The 22,134-nt window shown below is 47.5% G+C and overlaps 1 protein-coding gene across 1 annotated transcript in view; it reads right to left on the bottom strand.

The window, feature by feature from the left end:
- Window positions 1-6,523: 6,523 nt before the first annotated feature.
- The window catches only part of LOC138489502 (zinc finger protein 345-like), a 124,781-nt gene continuing 109,170 nt past the window's right edge, over window positions 6,524-22,134 (bottom strand). The window contains exon 3 of the mRNA XM_069617244.1: window positions 6,524-14,627. Coding sequence (XP_069473345.1) covers window positions 13,018-14,627 — 1,610 coding nt within the window. The 3' untranslated portion in view covers window positions 6,524-13,017. The remainder of the gene's footprint in view (window positions 14,628-22,134) is intronic.

Here is a 22,134-nt window from a genome sequence, read left to right as displayed (position 1 = left end):
ACAGTACCTATATTAAGGACACAACTAATTTCTTGCAACATCTGAATGAAGTTCAACACAGCTTGAGTTATGTTTTATTCACAGTGACGTTAGAAGCCTTTATACCTCAATACCTCAGGATCTGGGCATAGAAGAGGTAGAATGGTAGCTACTGAGAGGAGAGATTCCTGCACAAAAATAATTCATTCTGGCACTTTTGCAGTTTATAGCAGAAAATGTGTACTTCAGGTATAAAAGAACAATTCTATCTACAGGTGGCAGGTACCTCTATGGGGGCCACCATGGCACCAGCCTACGCAAACACTTTCATGTACAATTTTGAGATGGATCATGTCCTTACACACCCTGCATGGAAAGAACACATGGGAAAGTGGATTAGATGTATAGACAATATTTCTGGTATATGGAGTGCACAGAGAATGAGTTGAAAGAATTCTTATTGTACCTCAATACAGTGGACAAAGAATACAATTCACCCATGAATACTCTAAGAAAACAATACATTTTTTGGATGTCAACATTACATCAACAGACACTGAATATAAATGCAATATCTATCGCAAAGAGACCGATAGGAACAACCTTCTCCACCGACTCAGCTTTCATTAGCCTAGTCTGATAAAAAATCTGACGTACAGCCAGATGTTGCGTGTAAAACGTATTGTCAGTGACCATGAAGATTATGCATGAGAATTGACAGCAATGGGCAATACATTTATCAGCCGGAGCTGTAAAACAGAGAACTCGTATTGGAAATAAAAAGAGGGAAGATCTACTTAGCACAAGAGAGAAACAAGTATCAGGGCCTCCACTAGTTTATGCTTCTAAATATTCTGCCCAGAGCAGTAGAATTAAGAATATAATCAACAAAAATTGGAAATCACTTGAATGCGACCAACGAGTTGAGCATCTGTTTAAAGAATTCCCCACATTTGCCTACCAGCGGAGTAAGAACTTTAGAGACAGATTGGTTAAGACGAGACCAATGAAAAATATGGGAGGTTCAGAACGCAAGGGGACGTACCTGTGTTTGCATTGCAGTAACTGTGGATATGTGCAGAAAGGTGTCACTATCAACCATCCCCACAATGGAGAAAGAATAAAACTGCACTACTATGTGACATGTGACTCACAGAGTATAATCTATGCAATCAAGTGCTTGTGTGGCATTTATTATATTGGACAATCTAGGAGGATGGCAAAATTAAGCTGTAACGAACGTAGGTCATGCATTAGGAACCAAAATATGCATTCAGATGTGGCCAGACACTGGCAAGAGAAGAAACATAATCTGGCACAAATACGCTTCCAAATCCTAAAAGTGCTTTCCAGATGGGATCTTCATGAGAGTCTACAGAAAAGACTAGATCGAAGGGAATCCATTTGGATAGACCGGCTTGGAACATTGACACCTAAGGGACTGAATGAAGAACTACATTTTGTCTGTTTTTTGTAAATATTTGAGCATGAGGGTGAACGTTGTGTATTGTAAAAACTCCAATATGAGGGTGGAGTGTTTGGTCGATCGAAAGTAGTACTGTACCATGCCTTTGTAACAGTGGGATGTACAGTCTGTATTTATGAACACCTATGTAGATACTACTTTTTCATTTGGGTAATGGATGGGGTAACGTAATAAAAATACACTGAGATACACATTCTTCCCAACCCTAAATTTAGGTTACATCCTAATACTTGCTAATTTAACACCCCAGGTACAACAGTTATATGCTGGACTTCCTTTGCATCGTGTACTCATGGTGACCCTGAATCATGCTGTTCCCATCTTCATCTTGTATCCTGACGTGCAACATTATGTGTTACTACTGACTTCTGCAATTGTATTCGCTCTCCACTCTTGCTTCTCCACTCTTTTTGACTGCTTACTCTCTTTTCTCTCCTCCTTTCCCTTCTCCCTTTTCCTATCTCCTCCCCTTACTTTCTTCTATGCACTTACTCTATCAGAATTGTCCCTGGACCTAATATGATAGCAACCACGTCTGTTTCCTCCACCCTCCCATTACTGTTTTTTTCCTCCCCACCATCCCTCCAGCACTATCTGAAATGTCATCAGGCCTAGTATGATAGTCGCTTGTTTTGTTCCTCCCCTCCCTTTCTGCACCCCTCTCCCTCACCTTTTGTTTTTCTCCGGCTCTACCAGAAATGTCGTCAGGCCTAGTACAGTAGTCACCTGTCTGTTTCCATTTCCTCCCCACTCTCCCCCTCCCTTCCTTATCTATGTCTTAGCTCTTGCACTATCTGAAATGTCGTCAGGCCGAGTACAATAGTTAATTTCACATCCTTACTGTTCATGGCCTGTAAGAATATGGTTGTATTTTCCCTTATTCCCTCCCTTGCCTTGAAGCGCTTTGAAACACATTGTGTATAGGCGCTATATAAATAAACGATCATATCATATCATATATAGTGAGTTGGCATATTTAATAACTAGTTGGTTCATTACACTCAGAATTAGATGTATGGTACCACATGGTTAACAGGATATCGCTGCTTTGTGGGGTATTCTCACAAGCACAGAGCGCCTTGTTAGGATTCGAAGGATTTTGCTCATTTAGTGTGATATTTCCCTTATGTACCATTTCGCTCCCCAGAATACAGATATAATTTTATCAATAGGTCTATTCGCTACTTTGAGGTTATTCTTCTTGCAAGGATTTAAAAGTTACTGCTTATTGAATTTGTGAACACCGTAATTTAAACATCACACTCCCATTTACACAGACATGGTTTTCGTAATGTGCCTGTAGCCGCAGACACCAGTTTCCATTACAGATGCAAATTCACAAGTAGGGATAATTTAGGTTGCAATGGGAACGTTTACAATATCGTTGAGACCGAGTCCCACCCTTCCGTTGCCATGGGAGGGTGGGGCGCAAAGCTGCCGTGTTGCAACCCCTTTCTAGGTCTCCATGGTTACCATTTAAATGCTTTTGGGATAGTTAGCTACGGCGGGCGTGGAGTTCCCTTCTGCCGTCTGAGGTGAGTTCCTTATCTTTAGTAGACTCACATTTAGAAGCTTTCAAAGTTAGCGATCTCATTGAGACACATGTTACAGGTAACCCTGCAGCTTTTGGAAGTGATTCCGGCTCGGCAAGCCGGAGCACCTAAGGTAATTCATGCACAGTAATGTACACATGGAGAGCTAGAGGACTATGAAACTAACGGAAAGTGAACTTGTACATTGTTTTTGACTGACTGACTGACAGAGGATTAACTTAGAACTGAAGGTATGTTTTTTTTATGTAATCCAGATATTGTTTTTGAGATATAGAGATACATTGAATAGTTTTGTTGTTGAAACTGGGACATGTATGCTTACAGTGTTATCCTATTTCATTTTCTTTGTGCACAATATGAACGTTTTTGGCGGACAATGGTATGTATACAATATTTATTGTATTATCGCAAATTGCAATTTATGTGGTTTTTGTATAAACACAGCCCTGACAAAGGAGATAAACTACGAAATACATTGGCTTGTAACTACATTGTGACTTAGCAGTTTGATCTGCCAAAGACACAGCTATTTTGGCTGAAAGTGTGGAATAAAGAATTCCTTTTTAAGAATGTTATTGTTATATGAAGTAATTATATTGCAGAACATACGGAAACATAGAGGGGCACAAATGAACTATATTAAAGCAATGAGAAAAGGATAGATGCAATGAAATGACACAAATTATTAGCTCATTTGCAGAGCATTTTGAGAGCATTGGGCACTACTGGGTGGTTCCACCGGGTTTTTTGTCTCTCTGCACTTACCCCAGTCTCAACCAACCGACCGGGTGCACTTGACCCCCCCTATCACCCTCTGAGCACTTGTTCGATCGGTACGCACCACGCCGGAAGATCGTATGTCTATTGTCCTTTGTCTTCACCCCTTAATTGCACTGTTAAAACTGCAGAATCGCTGCCAGGCCTACTTGCTGTCTCCCAAACTGTTAAATGTATTTTAGGCACTTACTCTGCCTGTGCATACTATTATCGTCTCAGAATTTCAAGGGCTCTGAGTGACTGTTTATTTTCCCATGTTCCCACCTTCCCTGAGCGCTTTGAAACACTTGCCTGTGTATAGGTGCTATATAAATACACAATACCATACCATACCAAGGTGGGGGTAAACGAAAGCAAGTGTTACCCCAGGCAAGTATATATCAGGCACCTCAGGATATGTGCTACTGTGATATAGTCACAAGGACAGTGAAACAAAATAAAAGTCCTGGCAATGGAGTATACCAGGCACTTGAAATTATATGATGTTTCTGACATTGTGGGGAGATACCTGGCAGGGGAGTGTACCAGTGGTTCTGAGAAGTCCACAAAAGAAGTCCTTGCAGGCAAAAACACCAGGCACTCTAAGTTGTATAAAGACAATTAGTACCCGGCGAGGGCACATTCAGAATGAAAGAGCCCTTCTGATTGGCCCTCGCTGAGGCATTACCTGGCCAAGAATTCTTTGATTCTCGGCCGGGATTCCAGCCGCCTTGTCCTCGCCGGGGGGCGTGGCATCCCCTCAGCCAATGAGGAGGCTCGAATCAGGGCCCTCCCCGCTCCGAGCCTCCCCACGGCTGAGAGGCTGCCTTCGTCCTCTGCCGGGGACTCAGGTAAGGCTTTTCTTTTTTTCCCCCTTTCCTTCCTCCTCCCACCTCCCTGCCCTCCCTAACCCACTTACCTTCTATCCCTGGGTCCCCAGTGGGGGACGATGGTAGCCTCCAGGCGTGTGGAGACTCGGAACGGGGCCATCCCTGCTCCGAGCCTCCACGCAGCTGGAGGCTTCCATCGTCCCCCGCCGAGGCGGTACTTTCTTTTTCTTTTTTTTCCTTCCCCTCCCTTCCGCCCTCCCAATCCCACTTACCTTCTTTTTTTTCAGGAGCAGACGCGTTGGGAACACTTCTGTTTCCAGCGCATCCACTCCCAAAGGCAGCCATGGAAAGGGAAAACAGACTCAGTTTTCCCTTTCCCGGTGGCCATTTTCTTTGTCTTTTTTTTTCTCCCGAAAGGCTGCAGTGTTTCGGGACAAAAAAAAAGCTTTTAGTGCCCCGGTCACGCAGTTCTTGTGGACCGGGGTGCTAATAGCTATATGCCCCTTGCAGCGGGGGCATTACCGACTCAGGTAATGCCCCGGGGCCTTTGTTAAGGGCTATGGGCCATGGGGCATTACCTGAGTAGGTAATGCCCCCGCCACTCGGGGCATATTGCTTTAATAAAAATACAAACATTGTGAGATGATACCTGGCAGGGACATATACTAGGCGATCCGCAAAGGTTATCAGAAGACGTAGGAGAAAGACTGTTGTGGAATTCATTCTTTGAACAACAGCTTTGTGAGCCCAGACAAAGACCTGAAAGGAATTGTTGGATAGAGAGACGCCTTTTGCCATCCTACCTAAACTTTCAGGGGAAGAGAAGCACCCTCTGGATCCAGAGGGTGGTTTCCTTGGAAGTTACCTTTGTTGGAACCATCCTTATATTTTGATTGTGAGCCCTTTTGTCTGGTATCAGTTTGAAGACATTTCCTTCCTTGCACCTTCTGGTTGTTTTGTTTCTAGTGTGAAGGTCATCTTAGAATGTTTGGACACAAGGACGGTTTTTAAGTTACTAACTATTTGACCCAGAGAGATCCTTAGTTTTAGGTGTTCGGCAAGTGGAATTGCTTTGCAGACTAGGGTTAGAGAGGCGTTTTTCCAATTCGTTTTTGGTTTAATTAAATGCCTGATTTTGGAAAGAGCATAAACTTGTGTCCGCCTCTCGTTCCGGACTTGTCACGGCAGGCACAGTGCTGGCATTTGGGGTCACTTTTCAGGACAGCATTTAGGTATTCCCACTTCAATACACATCATCCACATGGAGAAGGCTATCTCATAGCTTGCTGATGTGCTCGCGGTGCAGCCACGTGAACTGAGGTTATTAAGCAGTTCTTACGGCCCTTCTACTGTCCACAAGCACAATAATAGTCCATGGCTAAAATGCATTCACCGACCTTCTGCGGCGATTAGAAGGGAGTCATATAATCAAGAGTTCCTCCCAAGGAACGTTCGTCAAATTGTCAAAGAAGCCTTCTTGAGATCATTAAAAGAGGCCAGAGAAGAGCAGGAAGTGCCGCTCTCTGTTGCACCATCTCAGGGAATTGCAGAATAGGAATTATATTTTGGAAGAAGAGGCATAGATTGCTTGTAACCCACTCTAGACCGGTCTCCTGCCATGACTGGAGAGGTGACAGCTCTTCTCAGAGTGTATGTGGCACAGGGAAGATGGAAATGCTTAAGCTGATGTGTCCCGTTTGAGACAGTGCAAAGGTGCCCCCTGTGGATCGGCCGGGATGTTTATGCTCCAGGACTTTCAGCTTTTATCCAGTGCCTCTCGCATGGGAACCCAAGGGCACCCTGGGAATCAAGAAGTACATTCTTATCAGAAAATAAATCATACCCTCTTTACTCATCTGATGGATTCTGCTATTGAGCAATTGCAGAACTGCAACAATATTCTTTCACAGGAAGCCCTCTAATGGTATGTGATTTACATTTAATTATACTCTGATGGAAAACTGTATATTTCCCAATCAAGGACATGATTTGCAACACAATCACAATTATACATTCAAATCGTTCATTCAGTTGAGAAAAAAGAAACCTATACATCATTCACACACCAGACAACATACTTGGAATATTGAAATTACAAGGAAAATAGGATTATTAATCAAGCCCACACTATAGACAGGAGCTAGAATCAACTTTTAATCTGGATCAATAACACTGATCAGGAGCCTGGGCAGACTCACAGGTGACTACATTAGGATGAATGCCTTAGCATCAGGGAAGAAAGACTCAGAGTATCAGCTGTCTTGTACATTTAATAGGCCCAGGTGGAGTCCTCCATCCACTCTAACATCACAAACCAGGAGAAGTGTAACACTTCCAAACTTCACCCTCTCACAGAGTCACGACATGGGAGTGCTTGGGCGTACAGACAGGAGCAAAGAGAGATGGAGCACAGGCACTGGTTACGCAGGCAAGAGCAGAGAGGCATGGAGCAGAGAAACAGGGGCACACACAGGAAGACAAAGGCAAAGAGCACAGACACAGGATGCACAGGCTGGAACACACAGCACAGACACAGGATGCATAGGCAGAAGCAGAGAGACATGGACCATAGTCATGTGGTGCACAGGCAGTACCACGGAGAAAGGGAGCACAGAGTTCACAGACACCGGGAGCACAGCAGTATGCAACACAGACACCGGGAGCACAGGCAGGGGGAACAGAGGAATGAGGCAAAGGCAAATGCACAGAGACATGGTGCACACATAGACGCATGGGCACATGGTGCAAAGAAACGAAGCCCAGGAGCACGAATACAAGGGACACAGATACAAGGTGCACGACAGGAACACAGACACATGGAGTAAAGGCACAGGGTGTATAGGCTGGAGTACAGAGGCATGGAGCACATACCCCGGGTACCACGATATGCAATGCATACAATGGGCGCACAGGCAGCAGCACAGCAATATGAGGCACAGATATGAGGTGCAGAAACATGAAGCACAGACATGAAGTGCTCAGTTAAGAGTACAAAGGATTGGGGCGGTGGCATGAGTGCACCGGGATATGGAGCACAGACAGGAGCACAAAGGGATGGAGTACTGGCATGGGGCATACAGGCAGGAGCACAGAGACATGGAGCACAGACATGGGGTGCCCAAGCAGGAGCACAGATGCATGGAGCACTGGCATGGGGTGCAGGAGCAGGGGAATGTCGCACAGGGTGCAAAGGCAGGAGCACTGAAACAGGAAGCACAGACATGAAGTGCTCAGTCAAGACTACAAAGGATTGGGGCAGTGGCATGGGTGCACTGAGATATGGTGCACAGGCATGAAGCACAGACATGAAATGCTCAGTCAAGAGTACAAAGGATTGGAGCTGTGGCATGGGTGCACCAAGATATGGAGCACAGACAGGAGCACAGATGCATGGAGTACTGGCATGGGGTGCAGGAGCAGAGGAATGCCGCACAAGGTGCAAAGGCAGGAACACAGATACATGGAGCACAGGCATGGGGTGCACAAGCAAGAGCACAGATGCATGGAGCACTGGCATGGGGTGCAGAAGCAGAGGTATGCCGCTCAGGGTGCAAAGGCAGGAGCCCAGAAACATGAAGCACAGACATGAAGTGCTCAGTCAATAGTACAAAGGATTGGAGCAGTGGCATGGGTGCACCAAGATATAGAGCACAGACAGGAACACAAATGCATGGAGTACTGGCATGGGGTGCAGGAGCACAGAGGAATGTCGTACAGGGTGCAAAGGCAGGAGCACAGAAACATGGAGCACATGCATGGGATGCACAAGCAGGAGCACTGGCATGGGGTGCAGGAGCACAGAGGAATGTCACATAGGGTGCAAAAGCAGGAGCACAGAAACATGGAGCACAGGCATGGGGTATACAAGAAGGCACACAGATGAATGTCGTACAGGGTGCAAAGGCAGGAGCACAGCGATGGGGTGAACAAGCAGGAGCTCAGATGCATGGAGCACTGGCCTGGGGTATACAGGCAGGGGCACAAAGGAATGTTGCACTGGGTGCAAAGGTAGGAGCACAGAGGCATGGAGCACAGGCATAGCGTATAAAGACTGGAGCATGAATGGATGCAGCACAGACACAAGGTGCACAGACCGGAGCACAGAGGAATGTCGCATAGGGTGCAAAGGCAGGAGCACAGAGGCATGGAGCACAGGCATGGGGTACGCAGGCAGGAGCACAAAGGCATGGAGCACTAGCATGGGGTATACAGGCAGGAGCACAGAGGAATGTTGAACAGGATGCAAAGGCAGGAGCACAGAGGCCTGGAGCACAGTCATGGGGTGCACAGGCAGGAGCATGGATACATGCAGCACAGACACAAGCTGCACCGTCCGGTGCACAGAGGAATGTTGCATAGGGTGCAGAGGCAGGAGCACAGAGTCCTGGAGCACAGCCAGGGGGTGCACAGCCAGGAGCACAAAGGCATGGAGCACTAGCTTGGGTTATACAGGCAGGAGCATGGATACATGCAGCACAGACACAGGGTGCGCTGAGGTATGCAGCACAGAGGAATGTTGTATAAGGTGCAAAGGCAGGAGCACAGAGGCATGGAGCACAGGCATGGGGTATCCAGGCAGGAGCATGGATACATGCAGCTCAGACACAAGGTGCACCGTCTGGAGCACAGAGGAATGTTGCATGGGGTGCAAAGGCATGGGGTGTACAGGCAAAAGCACAAAGGCATGGAGCACAGGCATGGGGTGCACAGGCAGAAGCACAAAGGCATGGAGCACAGGCATGGGTATACAGGCTGGATCAAGGATACATGCAGCACAGACATAAGGTGCAAACTCGGGAGCACAGAGGTATGGAGCACAGTAACATGGTGCACAGGCATGGATTAATCACACTGGGTGGTTTGTTATGCAGTGCTCACCGCTTCTCACATTCTGTGCACATGCATGGCCTCTCCACGCATGCTCTTATGCCCACATTCTGAGTGCAGGTAAAGACACTCTGCTATCTGCTCAAATGCATCAGCCTCGCTCTGAGTTGTAGACGTTCGATCAAAGAGAGGCTCTGTTTTAGAATTGCGATGGCCATTGTTATCAGCACGATGCAGTCTCTCATTGCCGCTTTGAGATCACTTTGCAGATGTAAGCAAGTTAGCAAAGATTTTCAGTTGGCAAGAGATTCTATGCAGACCTCTGCTGGCAGAAAACGAAACCAGCTACAACAGAAATTGAGGAGGCCACTTTTAGGAGTTCCAGTGCCTCCTTAACACTAAATATGTCTAGATAAGCCCAGTAACCCTTTGTAAGCCATGACTCTTCTCATCATCAGTGACGCAGGCCTGATTGCATCTCTCCCTATTTTACATTAGTCTTTCTCTGCATGGAATGAATAATCACAGAAATTGAGTGATCCGAGTAGTACGTCTGACTTCCAACACTCTTTCCACAGTATGCTCCTGCATGATTCTGTCCCATATGGCTTGAGTGAGCCTCAGGAGATGCGCAGCCCGGGGGCCACCACCCACTCTATGATACCTCCCCCGGAGACGGTGTCTGGTGTATCCACAGCGCCGCCTTCCACGGGCAATGGGCACAAATCACCAGATATAGTGAGGGACCAGTCACAGCAGAAATGCCTTGGTTCCTGTAATTGACTTTCATGCCCTGATGCCTGTGAGCTGCACTGCCGCCTATTAGGGGATAGAGCGCTGCTAGCAAACAACTGGGCGGGGACACCATATGAGTACAACGTGAAGCTTCCTCGCAGTAGGAGAGAGAGACTGGCAGTAAGGATAGCAGAACTGGGGCGGGAGGGGGCCTCAAGGCAGCCAGCACTGCAAGTCCATCTGGCCACCATTGTATCAGTATTCCAATCAGGCGCATCCCAATTAGAGGGCACCCAACTCTTTCCCACACAGGTGCCTGCCATTTCTCCAGCACACCTGGGATAGTAAGGAGGGAAGACACAGGCAGACGGTAAGAAGGCAAGTGCAGGCAGTGAGATGAGCAAGACAAAGGATGGAAAGACTTAGAGGAGCGAGAGAGAGGAGACGTTGGAGGTGAGAGGACGAGGGCCACAGCTGTAGACGAAAATAGAGAGGAGACCATTAGTGGAGTGGTGAAGAAGATGATGTGGAAAGATTAAGGATATCCACATGGGGAGGTGTGGCATATTATATAGAGTAACAGCTACTGGAAAGAGGAGGAGAAATTCAACAGAAATACCTTTAGGGGAGCATCTTAAAGAGAACCACCTATTTAGGGAAGAAGAAGATATTAAAGAGAAGCATCTAATGAAAGGTAGAGAGATTCAAGAGGAATAGCTATTGGGAAGGTGAGAAAATCTTAACGAGAACAACCTGTTTTTATGAGGGGGCTACCAAAGGTAAACATATACGAAGAGGAAGAGACATCAAAGAGAAACACCTGTTGGGAGAAGGAGGTGGAGAGATTTAAGAGAAACTCCTACTGGGAGAAAGATGGGAGATCAAAGAGAAACACCTATTGGGAGAAGAAGGTGGAGAGATTTAAGAGAAACATCTATTAGGACGAGGAGGAAGAGAGATTAAAGAGAAACACCTTTTGGGAGGAGCAGGGATTGCAGAGCAACACCTATTGGGAAGAGTGAGATATTAAGGAGAAACACCTATTGGGAAGAGTGAGATATTAAGGAGAAACACCTATTGGGAAGAGTGAGATATTAAGGAGAAACACCTATTGGGGGCAGGAGGGGAAAGTCTTAAAGAGAAATGTCTATTGAGAAGAGGATGGGAGAATATGTATTTATGTATAACCTTTCTGTAACGCGCAGACGCAAGACTATCACAGCGTTTTGTACATGCAGACATTGGTCAACAGTAGAATGGTAGGAATGGCAAGTAGGAGGAACAGTTAAGGCAGACATTAAGGAGAGAAGCCTATGGGGAGGCAAAGGGGAGATACAAGAGAACCACCTCTTGAGCGGAGGGAGGAGAGGTTGAAGGGAAACATCTAGTAAATATACAAAGTCGAAGGTACAGAAGAAAGGAGGCATGACGAACCATCAGAGAGGAGGAGGGAACATAGAGAGAACCCTTAGAGTGAGCAAGAGGAGGCGACAGACCTTTCAGCTAGCTAGGGCACCTCAGCCAGGTAAGAAGAAAGTCATTAGGGAACGCTGGTGGCAGCCGTAGAAGAAGTAACCCCTATGGACTACGGCAGCAAGGCGAGGGTTGTCCACTGCCTGGCTTGCCTTGATTCGAGAGCGTGTGGCAATCTTATCACGACTGCTTTCAGGGAGAACCCGAAGAGCAAAAAGTTAGCTGGTAGCACTCAAAAGGTAGTAAGTGGGAATGGCAAGTCCACCAGAGAATACGAAACATATTTGTGCAGCAGTTTCTGGCAAGGGTGCCAAGGGGCTGGAGATATCCATATGGCTGAACCGGAGTAAAGACGAGCGGAAACCCAAATCTACCTAGATAGCTATCTTGGGTGGTGGAAGGAGAATAATGATGGCGGCCTGATACTTGGTTGCTTGGGAAGAAGTTGCCGGTAATCAGACATTGCTGTATGGACCCAATTACTCGGATGTAGGGAACAGACCCAAAAGTATGAGTGATTTTTATGCTACAAAGCCTTTCGTCTCAGGACGGAGACACTCTTTCTGGGTCACACTTAAAGACATTGTGAACCTTCCGTGCATCTACAGTTTCATTGCCCATATCACCTACACAGAGGCACATCCAATCAGTGTGTGCCTTTTCTCCTCTTCAGTGGTTTTCTGCACGGCAACACTTATTTTGGGACAATCAGTGTGTGTCTAGAGTCCTGTATTAGTACCCTTCTTGGTTACAGAGATGTTGTCATGTCTGTGTACGATCGGATTGCTGCGAGGACCTCACATCCAGAAACAAGGTGTGAAGTCATCCCTAGCATTGTACGACACAATGCTCCAGTTTTTCTATACAGTTAATAAAACATGTTGTCCTCGAGCTGCATCCTTGTACTATGACAATGGACCTCATCTCTGGGCTTCAGTGCCCCCTTTCATTGGCCTTCGTGCCTTAACTGATGATCAGCAGCCATGTTCTACTGCTTCTTGTCTTTTCTGGAGGTTTGTTCGTTTTACTACTTCTGCTTCTTTCCTGATAGTTCGTTTTCATTTTTCTCACAGGGTTTAGATCTGAAATGTGGTGCTTACTTACTTACATTTAATTACAGGAAGCAGGACATTCTATATACTGACCTAAACCTAAAGCAGGGCACCCCAGTTCCGTTCAACCATCCTGTGCCCAGTGCACAGCTTCCAATGCCACAGGTTTAAAGACATTGGACAGTTCTCACCCTCGGCAGCTATGAGTTCATAAATCAGGTATTTATAAGATTAACACAGCAGAACAGTTTCAACCACTTCAAACCCAGAACCCACAATCCTGGAATCAGTGATCTCCTCATAGGTCTGATGCCAGGTTAAAGGGCTCACGACCCGCCATGCACTCCTTCGACTTCTTCCCAGAATAGATCTTCTGATGGTTGTGCAGATGAGACCTCTGGGTGAAGCGTCACACGCAGTCTGGACACTGGTGTGGTCTGTCCCCGGTGTGAGATCGCTGATGAATCCTGTGTGCCTTCACAGGGCTTCCCCCCAGTATGAATCATTTGATGTTTCCTCACTGATGAGGCGGTACGGAAGCTTTTCTTGCACACTGAGCATTCATAGGGCTTTTCCCCAGTGTGGGACATCTGATGGCTGCGCAGTGCAGAGAAATGAACAAATCTTTTATGGCAGAGTGTGCATTCATAGGGCTTCTCCCCAGTATGAATCATTTGATGGGTCCTCAGTGTGGAGTGAGCACGGAAGCTCTTCTTGCACTCTGTACATTCGTATGGCTTTTCCCCAGTATGGACCCTCTGATGGCGGCTTAGAGCTGAAGGATGAATGAATCTTTTCTTGCACTCTGTGCATTCATAGGGCTTCTCCCCAGCGTGAATCATCTGATGTACACTCAGTGTGGAGTGAGCACTGAAGCTCTTCTTGCACTCTGTACATTCATACGGCCTCTCCCCGGTATGGACCCTCTGATGACGGCTCAGCGCCGAGAGCACAAAGAATCTTTTCTTGCACTCTGTGCATTCATAAGGCTTCTCTCCAGTGTGGATCTTCTGATGGCTGTAGAGATGTGCCCTCTGAAAGAAGCTTTTGTCACACTCTGGACAATGGTATGACCGCTCCCCAGCATGGATTTTCAAATGGTGGGACAGGTGCACCCTTCGGGTAAAGCTTTTCTCACACTCCGTACAGTGGAACGGGCGCACCCCAGTATGGCTCTTCTGATGCTGGAACAAATGTGCATTCTGAGTGTAGCTTTTGTCACACTCAGTACACTGGAATGGTCGCTCGCCAGTATGCATTCTCTGATGCCTGTACAGACGTGACTTCAGAGTAAAGCTTTTCTCACACTCCATACACTGGTATGGTCTCTCCCCATTATGGGTCTTCTGATGCCTGTTTAGATCAGAGTTGCATCTGAAGCTTTTCTCACACTCCTTACATTGGTATGGTCGCTCTTTAGAATGGATCTTCTGGTGATGGTAGAGATTTGTAATCTGAGTGAAGCTTTTCCCACACTGTGCACACTGGTATGGTCGCTCACCAGTATGTATCTTCTGATGGTTGTACAGATTTGATCTCTTTGTGAAGCTTTTCCCACACTCCCTGCATTGGTATGGTTGCCCTCCAGTGTGGGAACTTTGATGTTGCCTCAGACGTGACACAGAATTAAAGTCCTTCTCACATTGAGTGCACTGGTAGGGTTTCTCCACAGTATGGATCATGCGGTGCCGGATCAGCGTTGATTTAAGAGTGAAACCTTTACCGCAGTCGGCACACTTATAGGGACTCCTGGGTGTGATGAGAAGGAGTCTGTCTTTGAGCCACTCCCCTCCGGTATTGCTGGCGGATCCTGTCTCCTTCATGTGGGTCCTCATATGTATCAAGAGTTGAGAGTGCTTGATAAAGCTCTGATCACAGACTGAGCATCTTCTTGGTTTCATTTTTTGGGTATCAGTTTTGGTAACGGTTCCATTGCCTGTTGAAAGAAGCAGAGGTTGCAGTGTTAGTTTCAATCGTCATACACCATGAAAATCAACAGACCTAGTGTGGAGCAGTGAGCTAGAACTCCCACTTCCCACTAAGACACTGGTCTATCTCAAGGGATTTGATATTTCTTTTTATTTGTTATTTTATTTGTATCGCGCTCGTACACATGTGTTTCAGAGCGCGACAAGGCAAGGGAGGGGAACACAGGAGTACAAAAACAACGATCCTACTAGGCCCAGTGACATTGAGAATGTGCAAGTGCATAGGAGAGGTAAAGGGAAAAAGTGCATAGGAGGGGGGAGAAGTGAAAAGTGCTGAGCAGAGGAATAAGGATAAATAATAAATAATTAAATTGTAAAAGACAACAAACGGTAGTAGTGCAGCCGGTAGGTGGCAAGTGCTAGGTATAAGGCAGCAGGCAGGTAGTGTCTGATAAGTGCAGACAAAAAGGGGGCGGGGTTTGTATGTAACCAGATACAGACCCCAGTGCAAGGGATCGCCAGGAGGCAGTGCGGGTGGGTGGGAGGTTGAGCAGGTACCTGGGCCCAAAAGTCAGAGAGTAAGCCAGGTGCACGGTGCAGAGACCGATCAGATCACCAGGGGAGAGGAGGGGCGAAGGCAGAAGCAAAGAGGAAGGACTTGAGGTGCTTCCGGAAACAGAGATGGTTCTCCTCAAGTTTCAGAGTGGCAGGGAGGCTGTTCCAGAGGGAGGCCCCAGCCGAAGACAGAGATCTACCCCAGCTTGTTTCTTTGAAAAACGGCTGATCCTGAGGGATTTAGAGGTAGAGGAGCGAAGAGCTCGGAGGGAAGGTATTTACCGAGGGACAGCTGAAGGTATTTTGGACCCAGGCCCCAGAAAGTCTTGTGAACATTGCAAAGGGTTTTGAATTCTAGGCAGAATTGTGAAGATTAGCTTGCATCACATCGAGACAGAATTGTGGAGATTAGCTTGAGTGACATCTAGACAGAATTGTGAAGATTAGCTTAAGTCACATCTAGACAGAATTGGGAAGATTAGCCTGCATCACATCGAGACAGAATTGTGAAGATTAGCTTGCATCACATTGAGACAGAATTGTGAAGATTAGCTTGCATTACATCCAGACAGAATTGTGAAGATTAGCTTGCGTGACATTTAGACAGAATTGTGAATATTAGCTTAAGTCACATCTAGACAGAATTGAGAAGATTAGCCTGCATCACATTGAGACAGAATTGTGAATATTAGCCTGCATCACATCTAGACAGAATTGTGAAGATTAGCTTCTGTCACATCTAGACAGAATTGTTAAGATTAGCTTGCGTCACATCTAGACAGCATTGTGAATATTAGCTTGCACCACATCAGACAGAACTGTGAAGATTAGCCTGTGTCACATCTAGACATAACTGTATTAGCTTGCCTCTGATCTAGACAGAACTGTGAAGATTAGCTTGCATCCCATCTAGACAGAATTGTGATTGTCAGCTTGCTTCACATCTAGAGAGAATTGTGAATGTCAGCTTGCACCATACCTAGACAGGATTTTAAAGATTTGCATTGCGCCACATCTAGACAGGATTGTGAAGTTTAGCTTGTGTCACATCTAGACGGAACTGCGAAGATTAGCTTGTCTCACATCTAGACAGAACTGTGAGTATTACCTTGCATCCCATCTAGTCAGAATTGTGATTATCAGCTTGCGTCACATCTAGAGAGAATTGTGAATGTCAGCTTGCACCACACCTAGACAGGATTTTAAAGATTAGCATTGCGCCACATCTAGACAGGATTGTGAAGATTAGCATGCGTCACTTCTAAATAGCGATGCCACTAACCAGCCCCACTAAACAATCTCACCCCTCTGCATACACATCTCAAACTCTAACTAAACACAACCATACCTCTAATGCACAACAAACCTCACACACTCCACCACACTGCGACAACATAATATACTACACATGACCTCACGAAAAGCACACCTAAGCTCAGCGAACAGTGCAAACCGAACTGAGGCTGCCAACAGCACATCACCTCTCTCTTGCCTGTCTCCCACTCAATCCTACTAACCTTCCTACCCTCTTCCCTTTTCAGATCTGCCAGAGTGCCTGGGTACTACTCCGGTCATGACAGTGCATGGTGCAAATACCTTTAACATTAACATTAACATACAAATAGCAAAACAATTTACAATTGATTGACTGTTTTGATCTGCACCTGCATTTGCACTACCTGGCAGAGTCAAGAAATGTCCACTCTGCCTGCTCTATAACCTGTAACTTGTAACGTCTATGACCAAGCTGTAAATTTCCTTGTTCTCTTGCGCCCTGCTACCTCAGGGTCAGTGCGCACAATAAATAAATAAACAAACAAACAAACAAATAATAACCAGCATCGTTCCATAATATAATATGGCATTTGCAGTAGCCCCAGAGTCTCACTCCTTGACTTCAGGCCCATTGCTCAATTAGAGATCAGTTAGAGTTCCATGTACTGCTGACCAAATGCAATTACCCAAGGTGATTTCCCCAGTCGTGTTGCATTAGCGCCGGATAGCACAGAATACTGAGGCCTCGTTTCAGAGGGGTGATCCGTGTTATACTGGGTGTAGGGACTAATTACAATCATGCTATTGAGTGTTGGACAACGGATGGGCAGAATACCATTGGCCACTCTCTGAACCCTAAATTCTATTTGGAGAAAATCACAGGCACTCTCCCCCTGGTAGTGAAGTCTGGTGCAGTTTAGAATGGCCTCCCGGGTTACAAATGGGCAACCATGTACAGTGCGGAGGCAGTGCGTGAATTTGTTTATGAAGACTTCCCTAGGTCTTCCCATCTTCCAGTTGGTTGGGGGCCAGTTTCGGGACCCTATGCAGGTATACTATGCCCCTCTTTGGTCCCCCCTCACCTAACTGGTAATCATACCCTCCCCGGTCTATGATCTACGTACCTTAGGGCAAGCATCATTGGGGGCATAGTTTCGTGCTGCATAGCCAGCCCGCCCTACGAGCTGGTTTGTCATTCTTTGGGTTGGTGCTAGATGCATAATCTGCCCACCTTGGATGTGGGCTGCTGGAACAATTGCGCAGCTTGGTTCCATGATCTTGGAGTGGGCACAGGGCAACCAGAATGGATTGGGTCCTTGGGCACCTGGTTAGCCAAGGCACTATTAAAATCAGTGATTTCTCTGTTTGCGTGAATGGTCCTGATGCCGTCATATTGGGGCTCTTTATGTTTGTGACAATGTCAGAGCTGTTGTGGGATGTCTCCCTAGGAGGTTGGTTGACCCTCATGATGTCTGCCAGTCCCGATGGTGGCCCCCTCATATCTCCCCCCCTCCCCTGGACTTCTATTCTATAAGGACCAAAAGCAGCCTCTTTAGATTTAGTAGCTCAGACAAGATACGACTGCATGTAAATCCACAGACCATGGGTGCCCCCTTGGTGGCTGAAACAACAGTATGCCCGGTATGTGGGCCACATGTGTGGGGGCACTTGGGGCCTAAACCTCAGCAGAGCCGAGGTCTGGATCCTTTTTGTTCGGGGGAGACTAGTATCAGAGGCAGGGGCAGGGCAACGTTTAGCTTCCACATCCTCAAATTCCATTTGTTCCATGGGTGCAGCCAGACTGTTCGGTCCTGGGGTGATGCCAGGGTTTTAGAATCTGGTTTGGGTCCCCGTTGAGTTGGGATCTCCTTATCCTTATGGTCTCTTCTTGGACTTTTCCTGGTTAACTCCCACCCACTCCCGCAGTATCCAGTTTGGGGGTGGTCTGGCCAGTGCTTGCCAACAATGACGCAGACAAAGGTGCTGGTTCGTTTCTGTCCATAGCGGATCTTGTTGGGGGATATCAATAGGGATGGTGGTGGGACTCATTGAAGTCAAAGCCTCAAAGGCCGGGGTAGCTAAGTCTTCTCCATTCCCACACCCTGACCCCCCAGTCCTTCACAGGGATTATGTCCACCCGGAGCGCTGGACAGGTCCTCAGTCGGTAATGGGTCAGTTTATGGATCTACAATAACAGTGTCGGCTGAATTGTCTCTGGCCAGGTGCGCAGGGCTATGGCTATCCACTACGCCACCACTGGAGAGGTGTGGTGTGTCCCTTGGTTTATTGTCTAGATCCCCCCAAGCATTCTAGTTAGTACAGAGAAACTGATGAATTTCCTTAATCAGGGAGTACGCCTCTCCCATGAATCTTATAGGTCTATGAGCTTTTTTACTTAGCAGTGCCGATGCCAGCGCCATGAAGTGGAGGTTTCGTCACCATGTGCCGCTTAACGGTCAATATTTTACATTTGGTCATTACACAATCTTCAATGGTGGTGCAGGAGGTGAAGCAAATGTGGTTATGCGTAGTATGAAAATGGCTTGGCTTGCCTCAGGGGCAGATAGTGAAACAGTAGTACAGTCACATGCTCAGAAGCCTCAGCCAGCCCCGCTCAACCCTTGGCCCTCAATCCTGGCATCTCACCTGAATAGGTGCTTCTCGTGTTGCCAGCCTTACAGATAAGGGGTGATTGGCTACTTTTACTCACTAAAAATAAGCAAATGCTCCCAAAAATAAACATAGGGAGTAAAAATACTCCTAAGAAAAAATGGGAAACATGACATGCAGGACCTTGGGCCTTTGCTTTCACTCACACAGCTATATGGATAGTTCACGTAGTACCACAGGAATAAGCTACTGTTATAGCCTGATCAGGAGATGTAAACATGTATCTTTTAATGTGTATGAATAATTAGGTGCAAAGAAATAATGATTACAAAAACATTTCTGTTTTCCAGTTAAAAAATATTTTTACTTGCTCATAAAATACTCCCATTGGGAATTGAACTTACATTTTTACTCCCCAAAAAAACATTTTATTCCTAACTTAAAAAAAAGGGAGTAAAATACTCCCACTTACAAATCTTATCTGGAGCACTGCGTGTTGCTTCTTCTGCAAGCACTCCCTGACCTTGTGCGGTCTTGCGGGAGCATAACACCTGTGCCCTTGATCCAGCTGGCTTCACCCTGGTGGGTCTGATCCCATGTGTAAAAGGAGCAGGGAGGTTGGCCAGCAGCAGCAGTCCTCCTACGGCTGGCCCCCTGGGCAAACACAGGAGCGGACGCCCATGGCCTTGATCCCACGGGCTACGATGTTGAAACGATAACAACTTCCTACAGCGGAAGGTGGATCAAACTACAACACAAAAGGCACACTGTGCAAGTGAGCAGTGAGAAACACGCTTCCAAGAGAACCACTGAACTCGCCACACTCCTACGTATACAGGGAGTAACAAGCTGTTCCAAGGTCACCAGCTCAGGCAGGTACTGTGGTGACTTGAACAAACTCTCCATACTCCCTTAGGAGGAGAACGAGACTCGGGGGACAGGGTTGTTCCCGCTGCTACCCGATAAACCAACAAGAGGGTGGATGAGTCGAGATCTTGTCTGCTTGCTGTCCCACCGAGGCATGGTAAATTAGCATTAAGAGCAGCTCTCTGCAGTCTAATTTCTAAAAATACACTACAAGGGAGCAGGCTGGCAGACTGAAATATAACAAGAAGCAGTGTTGTGATCGCTGATCATGTACTCCACCGCTCTTACCACAGGACATGCTGCATCTGGCAGACCGACCATGTACTCCACCGCTCTTACCACAGGACATGCTGCATCTGGCAGACCGACCATGTACTCCACCCTCATACCACAGGACATGCTGCATCTGGCAGACAGACCATGTACTCCACCGCTCTTACCACAGGACATGCTGCATCTGGCAGACCGACCATGTACTCCACCCTCATACCACAGGACATGCTGCATCTGGCAGACCGACCATGTATTCCACCGCTCTTACCACAGGACATGCTTCATCTGGCAGAACGGCCATGTACTCCACCGCTCATACCACAGGGCATGCTGCATCTGGCAGACCGACCATGTACTCCACCCTCATACCACAGGACATGCTGCATCTGGCAGACCGACCATGTACTCCACCGCTCATACCACAGGGCATGCTGCATCTGGCAGACCGACCATGTACTCCACCCTCATACCACAGGACATGCTGCTACTGGCAGACCGGCCATGTACTCCACCGCTCATACCACAGGGCATGCTGCATCTGGCAGGCCGACCATGTACTCCACCGCTCATACCACAGGACATGCTGCATCTGGCAGATCGACCATGTACTCCACCGCTCTTACCACAGGACATGCTGCATCTGGCAGACCGACCATGTACTCCACCGCTCTTACCACAGGACATGCTGCATCTGGCAGACCGACCATGTACTCCACCGCTCTTACCACAGGACATGCTTAATCTGGCAGAACGGCCATGTACTCCACCGCTCATACCACAGGGCATGCTGCATCTGGCAGACCGACCATGTACTCCACCCTCATACCACAGGACATGCTGCATCTGGCAGACCGACCATGTACTCCACCGCTCATACCACAGGGCATGCTGCATCTGGCAGACCGACCATGTACTCCACCCTCATACCACAGGACATGCTGCTACTGGCAGACCGGCCATGTACTCCACCGCTCATACCACAGGGCATGCTGCATCTGGCAGGCCGACCATGTACTCCACCGCTCTTACCACAGGACATGCTGCATCTGGCAGACCGACCATGTACTCCACCGCTCTTACCACAGGACATGCTGCATTTGGCAGACCGACCATGTACTCCACCGCTCTTACCACAGGACATGCTTCATCTGGCAGAACGGCCATGTACTCCACCGCTCATACCACAGGGCATGCTGCATCTGGCAGACCGACCATGTACACCATGTACTCCACCCTCATACCACAGGACATGCTGCTACTGGCAGACCGGCCATGTACTCCACCGCTCATACCACAGGGCATGCTGCATCTGGCAGGCCGACCATGTACTCCACCGCTCTTACCACAGGACATGCTGCATTTGGCAGACCGACCATGTACTCCACCGCTCTTACCACAGGACATGCTTCATCTGGCAGAACGGCCATGTACTCCACCGCTCATACCACAGGGCATGCTGCATCTGGCAGACCGACCATGTACTCCATCCTCATACCACAGGACATGCTGCATCTGGCAAACCGACCATGTACTCCACCGCTCATACCACAGGGCATGCTGCATCTGGCAGACCGACCATGTACTCCACCCTCATTCCACAGGACATGCTGCATCTGGCAGACCGGCCATGTACTCCACCGCTCATACCACAGGGCATGCTGCATCTGGCAGACCGACCATGTACTCCACCCTCATACCACAGGACATTCTGCATCTGGCAGACCGACCATGTACTCCACCCTCATACCACAGGACATGCTGCATCTGGCAGACCGACCATGTACTCCATCCTCATACCACAGGACATGCTGCATCTGGCAGACCGACCATGTACTCCACCTTCATACCACAGAACATGCTGCATCTGGCAGACCGACCATGTACTCCATCCTCATACCACAGGACATGCTGCATCTGGCAGACCGACCATGTACT

This window comes from Ambystoma mexicanum, chromosome 9 (assembly GCF_040938575.1).
Source record: "Ambystoma mexicanum isolate Mex_15411 chromosome 9, UKY_AmexF1_1, whole genome shotgun sequence".
NCBI lineage: Eukaryota > Metazoa > Chordata > Amphibia > Caudata > Ambystomatidae > Ambystoma > Ambystoma mexicanum.
Note: the sequence above shows the minus strand (reverse complement) of the source record. Positions and strands in the feature narration are given on the sequence as shown.